We start from the raw sequence: 8321 nt of genomic DNA, 5'->3' as shown, positions 1-8321 counted from the left end.
GCTGCAAACGTGAGCATTTTTGACGATCGTTTCTGTCCAATCTGCTCGTTTTATCGTGTTTAGCCACAGCTGTCGTCGGTTTTTTGTCTGGCAGTGGCAGCAGATATGCGATCAAATTTCTAATTTGAGGCTGTATTACGTCGATTCTGGCACCCAACATCACAACAAGATGATATTTTAAGCTCCTTATGTAGCCAAATCTACGCTGGTTTGAATGGGCCAGCGTAAAAAAATTTTTTCTTTGTTTTGCTGCCTCCAGTTAGCTCTGTGATGTCGGCTGACCCTAGTTACCTGTGGTTGGCCTGGCCGTGCGTCACTCAGAAAACAACAGGCCAATCAGAAGAGAGGCTCATGAATATTAATTAGACAGGCCAAAATCGACCTGTTCTCAGCAGAGCTCCTGAGAAAGGAGCTGTAAAATTTTAATATATTGAGATGGTTTTTGGTACTTATACCGCAAATATATATTCTTAAGGACATCAAACCCTAAAATAAAACTCCAGAAAGGTGTACAATATGGGACCTTTTAATAAAAATAATATCTTTTAAACACAGGCCTATTAGACCAGGACTGAGAGAAGAGCAAAAAACATTTGAAGATTTTGTTGAAGAATATCTCAAAACAGACCAAACTATTCTCCAACATGAGCATCAGGTATGAGCAGCATTCAAAAAGTAACTCACACAGTTTAAGTGTGTTCTTAGCAATATCCTCTCTATTTTACAGACTAATACACAAATCAGGGGAGCAGAGAAGAAGAATTTCCTTCGTAAAGGAGAAGGAGCGTCTAGAATTTCGAAGGGTAAGGACTGCTCCCAAAGACTCCAGAGGAGACGCTCTGTTAGTCCACAAATGCTGAACATGAAGATCAGTCAGCAGATGGTATGTCCCACTGAATTTCATCAGAAAGAGATGCCAAATAGGAGCAGTCCTGGACTGAAGGGTGTAGGAAACCTCAGTGACCAAAGATCGGGCCTGCAAGACTATCTAAAGAAGTCCATATCTCTACAAGATGATGATTTATCATCAAACAACAAAGGGAAATTCAAAGCTTTGACTGCTAATAACAATGCAATCTCACTTAAAATTAAGCACAGTGTAGGAGTCGTGAGGAATTATGGTCAAACCAATGGAAGCAAGTCAAATGGATCTGCTCTGGCACAAAGTAGAAAAAGTGTTGGTTTTAAAAAAATGAATGACCACATTGTCAAAATCGCTGAGAAAACGTGTCTAACTACAAACTACAGCCAGAGTGGATATACATCTAAAGAAGTCAGTCTAACTGACGAGGTGATGGAGTCACTGGCTCTTAGCGATTCTCGCAACAACACTACCAGTGAGGACGGACCCAACTCTCAGTCTCAGCAGCCGTTACCTCTTTGCCTCTCAAGGCACATAGATCACAAAGATCAGAGTTTGGATTTGTCAGACGGAGACTACGCTAGTGATGCCCCGAGTGAGACTCGATTCAGTGAAGAACATCGCACTTCTACTCCTACGTCCAGTTCCTCAAGCTTCAGCAGCGATTCTGAACTCAAGAGCTTACAGGGGTCTATGGCTAACTGCTCCAAAAAAACAGAAGAAAGGGGGACCGACAGTGACTTTAGACAACCTTCTGCTCCTGAACCCCTCACAAAGATGTTCCCAAAAGTCAAAGTTACTCCAGAAGCCACCACTCATGTCATGGGACTAGGGCAACCACATACACCACTCAGGTTTTGTAGAAAGATTATACATTTTCAAAAAAAAAATTTTTTTTGTTGGTATTTTGAAAAACTCTAGACGTCTAGCTCAAGTTTCTACATCTGATTTAACATATTCATGAATTTGACTTAGGGAAGAGATGGGAGAGCATGGTTTTAATGGTGAGGATGGCTGCAGACCTTTGCTCAGGCTTAAGAAAGAACTTCATGAACCTCAGGTAGAATCAACAACACATTTTAGACTGAAGATCACCACTTAACTTCTTAAGGTTCCAAAAAGTTTCTTTTATTTTTACAGCAATTCCATGCAAGATCGATTTTTGGTTCTCCAAAGAACCTTTCACTGAACAGTTCTTAGTGTGAAGAACATTTAACCTTTTTACACTTTTTAACACCTTTTGTGCAGTGAAAAGGTTCTATCCATCTTATTTTTCCTGATTTCTGGCTTCCGGTGTCATTCGCTTCCAGCTATTTTTAGATGGACAAAACAGCTAATTTTGCTGCTTGATATTGCAAACTGGTGTGTCTTACCATATTATTTTAATGTATTATCTTTTGAACACACTGAATTTGTAGTGCAAACAGTTTTACCGTGCACTTTGTTATTCTTCTCATTATTTCGCTACAGCGACTAATGAACTGGAAGTCTTGCACATTCACAGAAAACTGCTTACTTCCGAGTTCTTAACATTTTTCAATGGGGATACACATCCAAACAATACTTAATATGTTTAAATCATTGTGCATGTAGGATCTGAGACAGCAGATCTCATCTCTGAAGCAGAAGCTGATGGTAAGGGAGTCTCACTGGTCGCAGGCCCACAGTCTCCTCCAGAGCCGTGTTGAAGCCCTCACCCGAGAGAACCAGGAGCTTCACAGCAGGCTCAATGTGAACAAAAGATCGCACCAGAGTGCTGGCTCCTCTGCTCTTCAGCCTGGATCATACAACACAGTGAGAGCAAATTTAAACCACTATTTTTCCACTAAAATTATATAAACACATTTTAAATGGAAAGTAGGGTAAAAAAAATTATGAACATATTTGAATGATTAAATATTGAAACATGGAGGGAATATTACCTATTGCAGGTTATGATCTTTACTCAAAAAAAAAAGAAAGAGAAACCTGTTTATATATTGCATATGGTGTTCACTTTTGTATTGTATGTGATTTTAATCTATTAAAAGACTTTGTGGTTATTAATACTGTGCCTCAATGAATAACATATGTTGTACTTCAGTTTGAGAAGAGAAGAGAGGAACCACAGAGGACCCCTCATGTAAGGAGCGCAACTCCGGCCTTTAACAAACCCTCCATCCATAGGACACAACAGGACAATGTTAGTATGCCAACATCATTAATGTGCATTATCAAAAACAATAACTGTTTTTTGATCTGTAAAATATTTTTATAGCTTTAAAGTAAATATGTACTTTTTTTATTTATAGTCATTTGTTAGGTAAGGACCCATACAACTAGTTGAGCTAAACTCATTTCCTGTAAACCCGATGAGGTGTGTAATATGTTCTCGAGTGCCTTTAAGCTCATCAGAAATAATTCATGGTGACTCTCAAAACCCAGTGTCAGATAATTGACTCGGTTCTTTATAATTAATTCATGCATGGGTAATGCATCTACCCATCTCCATTTCATACAGTGTAAGTGTTAAATCCTGATTTTATATTGTAATTGTTTGCCCTGTTTATAATTTATGAACGCATAGAGCTATTCAATATAAATGGCACATTTAGCCAGACCAGTGTATAGCATCACTTTCTTATTCAAATGTGCCTTTTATTGACCCACTTAAGTAATCAGTACTTCTGTGCTGTTTTGTAGTAAACATGTTCTTGTTTTAAGGAAAACAGAACAGAAATACTGATACATTTTTGTGCAGTGATACCTTTGCATTTTATTGAAAGCATCTGGTTTTTCTTCTCCTTGAATGGCCAGTCAAATGGACGTTCTTTTACCAAAGCTAATAGGCTAACAGAATGCACAGACAACTCTTTGAGTAAGTATGTCCTCTCGTGCTTCATCTCCTTTAAATCAACATACAAGTTGTCATCACATATTAGATGTACAGTGTACAGCTTGCCATGTCTTGTGTGTTATGTTTTTCCAAAAAGGAAAGAATCCTGCACTTTCCATTGACAGTCCACTGAAAAATGCCATGATTACACAAGGTGGAAAGGTATTTCTCTTAAGGGATATTTCACCTGATGCAGTCAGCCAATATCAGTACACACAGAATTAGAGCATAAAGTTATGACACACACTTGTACAGTGTTTTATCCAAATGTATCACTCATAATGACAGAATAGTCTGACCCCATTTCTATTATGAAATGTACAACGCATCATAGTATCATAATGACACTTTTGTCCACAGAGAAGTTTGTTTTATCATCATACTGACTGCAATGATACACAAATGGCATCCCAGGCCAGAAAAGACAAAGTACAGGAGGAAACCCGCTATTCGGATGGAAGGGTAATGAAGGTGTTTTGCAATTAGAAATTTTTATTACACAAAGCTTGCAGTACTTTTTCAAAATGCTCTACTTTTCATTAGGTAGAGCGTCTTTTTTGGAACGGATGTCGTGTGATCACATTCCGCAATGGAACGAAGAAAGAGATCGGTGTTGATAAGTCAGTCACTGTTACGTTCTTCAATGGTGATGTTAAACGCACGCTGGCTGACGGGACTGTGGTGTGTATCACGAGTGAATAAGGAAGTCTTATCAAGTCTGTTCCCACAGTTACTGGTGTATTGCAACATTTCAAAATTCACAAATTATTTTGTGGTCATCCACCAGAACACGAACATGTTCCTACAGGCCCAATCCTTTTGGTTTTTGTCTCATGATTCTAAATCTTTTCGTCTGTTCCTGCATTTGGATTCTTTAAATAAGTCTTCAGATCAGGATTTTTTGTTTTTATTTCGTTTTATATTTTGGTTTCTAGTTTCTGTATGATTAAATAATTTCTCCTTTTTTTCAGTTCTTTTTTAGCAGTTATACCAAAGCACCACAAATTACAAATGTAGTTTTTTTTTTTTTTCAGGAATTCTTTTGTTCATTTTTAAATGATTTTTGATCATTTATTGTTTGGATTCAATCTTTTTATCAACATTTTATATCTCTTTTTAGAACTGACTGATCATCTGCCTTATTTATCTGAGCTTATGCTCAGATTTTTTGTGGATAATTTTGGCAATGTTGACAAAAAAAAACTGAGGTTAATAAGCTCAAATCAATGGGGACTATGATCAATCAGTTCCAAAAATAAATACAAAAAGGGGTCATTAATTTTATAAAAAAAAAAAAAAGAGCCGAGAGAAGATTTTATACCCATGTGTGAGCAGAGTTAGTAAATTTTAGTTCAATGCATTAACTAGGTCAAAATGACAGAAACTCAACCTGAGGGTTAAATTAAAAATTAAGCTTTTTAAAATTTAGCAGTTAACAATTTTACCTCTTTACATTTAGATATACTACCATTGTGATGCTCAGACAACACACTCAACTTATCCATCTGGATTGGAGGTTGTACAGTTTCCAAACAACCAAAGAGGTTAGAAAAATAATCTGAAAGACGTTCTTTTGTTGACATACACTTTATAATAATTTTCTAAGTTCTAAATAAAACATGTATCATTATAGTATATTACTTGCTTTCTTTGTAAAGCTTGATTTCTTTGTAATTATTTGAGAAATTTACAGAAAGTTTCAGTGAATTTGGAATTTTAAATGTCTTTTTAAATGTTACATTTTCCTAGAAAAACATCATCCTGATGGTACAAGGGAAATATCCTTCCCAGATGGCACGGTTAAGATTCTTCACTCCGATGGTCGAGAGGAGAGCATTTTTCCAGATGGAACTGTTGTCAAGATATCACAGTAAAATTAATGTCTGCCTTTCCTGTTTGTTTGTTTCTTTTCTTCTTATTATTTACTCCCTTACACATTGTTTCCACAGACATGGGGAAAAGGTGGTGGAGTTTGCTAACGGGCAGAGAGAGATTCATACTTCACAGTACAAGCGAAGGATGTACCTGGATGGAACGGTTAAAACTGTCTACACAAATGGGAGGCAAGAAACAAAGTTCTCATCTGGGAGGGTTTGCATTAAGAACAATGAAGGCATCATTATAATGGACAAAAGATGAACTTCTAAAAACCCTTTTCATGTTATTTATTTGTTGTTGTTTTTTATTGACAGAATTTACTGTTGTTAAAGGGGTCATATGACGTTGCTAAAAAAAGAACATTATTTTGTGTATTTGGTGTAATGAAATGTGTTTATGCGGTTTAAAGTTCAAAAAACACATTATTTTCCACATACTGTACATTATTGTTTCTCCTCTATGCCCCGCCTTTCTGAAACGCGTCAATTTTTACAAAGCTCATCGGTCTGAAAAGTGAGGTGTTCTCTGATTGGCCAGCTATCCAGTGCGTTGTGATTGGCCAAATACCTCAAGCGTGTGACGGAAATGTTACGCCCCTTACCATATTGTGATGCCTTGTCCCAGCGCGATGAGACAAAACCAGTAAAAACCCATTATAAACGAGGCATTTGTTGCATCCAGTGGGGATATTGCTCAGAAGTTATATATGATGTCATGTTATCTTTCAATATTATTCTGTTCTACAGAAATTGGCACATAGACAGGGTGTAACCCTGTGTCCATTTTCTGTTGTTTTTGAAGGGTGGATATTAAGCTTAGTTACATTTCCATGTTATGTACATTTCCCCTGTTATGCCTTAGAAATACTCTACTTGGAGTTTTAAGTATAATGAAGTATGTGAAAATATGTCAGCTTGTCTGTCTTACCTGCTGTGTTTTGTGGTTGTAGATGTTTTTGTATTGTCTGACCTTAGTATATGAACATAGTAAATATACATTACCATTCATAAGATTGGGGTCAGTTTTTTTTATTTTAGAAATTAACACTTTTATTAAACAAACATGAATTAAATTGATTTAAAGTGACTATAAAGAAATATTATGTTACAAAAGATTTCTGTTTCAAGATTTCTTTATCAAAGAATCCTAAAAAAAACTGTTTCCACAAAAATATAAAGCAGCACAACATTAATAAGAAGAAGAAATGATTCTGCAACGTGATCTCATGATAATTCGTATGTATTTTACATAACGTGGTTCTATAAAACATACATTTACTTACGTTTTTACAGGAACTAAAACGTACAGTACTGAAGTATTTTCAGCCTCTAAACATACAAAACTGACGTATTGACGACACCTAAAAATGAATCCATATGAATATTGAAATCGCGGAATTAATTTTATTAGTTTTTTGTTCTCATATGAATTAGCTTGTTTTCAATTGCATTATTAAATTGTTTACTTATAGTTCACGGAGTGGATCAGGAAAATTATCTGGATAATATTTCCAGCGATTAACAACATAAATTCTGCTCTGGATCACACAAACCTACTGTATTCCGCCAGAGAGGACTGCGGGTGCAACGCATCATTTGGATTACATTTGGTGTTGCTTTTGACATTTTTACAATAAATAAATGATTGTAATTGCATTTATCTGTCGGTCATGTTTTTTATACTGTACAGAAATGTTTAGGTTTATAAGTAGGAGTTGGATTAGGAACGCTCATTGGCTCTCGCCTGTATTCGTCACAGATTGCGACATGCCGTGTTTCTGGTGAGGTGTATTTGAATGATGCGCGCGTTCCTTCACGAGTTCACGGAGTGGATCGGGAAAATTATCTGGATAATATTTTCGGCGATTAACAACATAAATTCTGCTCTGGATCACACAAACCTACTGTATTCCGCCAGAGAGGACTGCGGGTGCAACGCATCATTTGGATTACATTTGGTGTTGCTTTTGACATTTTTACAATAAATAAATGATTGTAATTGCATTTATCTGTCGGTCATGTTTTTTATACTGTACAGAAATGTTTAGGTTTATAAGTAGGAGTTGGATTAGAGACTATAAAAATATTTTAATGCTATATTGTTAATAAAATGGTTAGTTTCCTGCATATTTCGGTCATTTGCGTTTTATATCCTTTTATATTCGCTATAAAATGGGTAGGTTAAGGTTTGGGGGTAGGTTAAGGGGTCTAAAAATCTAAATTGCGTATTAATAAAATGATAAAAATGCATATTCACTGTAAAATGGGTAGGTTTAGGTTTGGAGGTAGGTTAAGGGGTCTAAAAATCTAAATCGCTTAATGATAAAATTATAAAAATGCATTGATACGAATATCTTAATTATATAAAAGATACGTAAATATTTGTACGTTTCTTAGCTAAAAATACATAGCAAATGGTACATTTTAAACATTGAAATACGTCTAAATTGTATGTTTTAGCATTAATAAAAACTTACAAAAATTTACGTTTTGTGCTTGTAAATGTTACGTATTAATACCTACGTATAAACATGAGACCAGGCTGGATTCTGGAGCAACAAATCAGCATATTCATGTGACACTGGAGTAATGATGCTGAAAATTCAGCTTTACATCACCGGAATTAATTACGTTAAATACAGGTGCATCTCAGTAAATTAGAATGTCATGGAAAAGTTCATTTATTTCAGTAATTCAACTCAAATTG

The 8321-nt window shown here is 35.8% G+C and overlaps 1 protein-coding gene across 4 annotated transcripts in view; it reads left to right on the top strand.

Moving 5' to 3' along the window:
- Positions 1-5896, top strand: part of LOC107549703 (centromere protein J) — a 13495-nt gene extending 7599 nt beyond the window's left edge. For 3 of the 4 annotated variants that reach the window (XM_016230885.1, XM_016230888.1, XM_016230887.1), the window contains exons 6-17: positions 556-655; positions 728-1716; positions 1838-1922; positions 2456-2656; positions 2946-3044; positions 3659-3719; positions 3799-3899; positions 4098-4199; positions 4281-4418; positions 5197-5281; positions 5487-5607; positions 5687-5896. In XM_016230885.1, coding sequence (XP_016086371.1) covers positions 556-655; positions 728-1716; positions 1838-1922; positions 2456-2656; positions 2946-3044; positions 3659-3719; positions 3799-3899; positions 4098-4199; positions 4281-4418; positions 5197-5281; positions 5487-5607; positions 5687-5876 — 2272 coding nt within the window. In that variant the 3' untranslated portion in view covers positions 5877-5896. The remainder of the gene's footprint in view (positions 1-555; positions 656-727; positions 1717-1837; positions 1923-2455; positions 2657-2945; positions 3045-3658; positions 3720-3798; positions 3900-4097; positions 4200-4280; positions 4419-5196; positions 5282-5486; positions 5608-5686) is intronic. The other variant, XM_016230886.1, reaches the window with a different exon arrangement.
- The last annotated feature ends 2425 nt before the right edge of the window (positions 5897-8321 follow it).

The sequence above is a fragment of the Sinocyclocheilus grahami genome, unplaced genomic scaffold (genome assembly GCF_001515645.1).
Source record: "Sinocyclocheilus grahami isolate Dianchi unplaced genomic scaffold, SAMN03320097.WGS_v1.1 scaffold378.1, whole genome shotgun sequence".
Classification (NCBI taxonomy): Eukaryota; Metazoa; Chordata; class Actinopteri; order Cypriniformes; family Cyprinidae; genus Sinocyclocheilus; species Sinocyclocheilus grahami.
The sequence above is the reverse complement of the archived record's forward strand: the minus strand, read 5'-3'. Positions and strand labels throughout refer to the sequence as shown.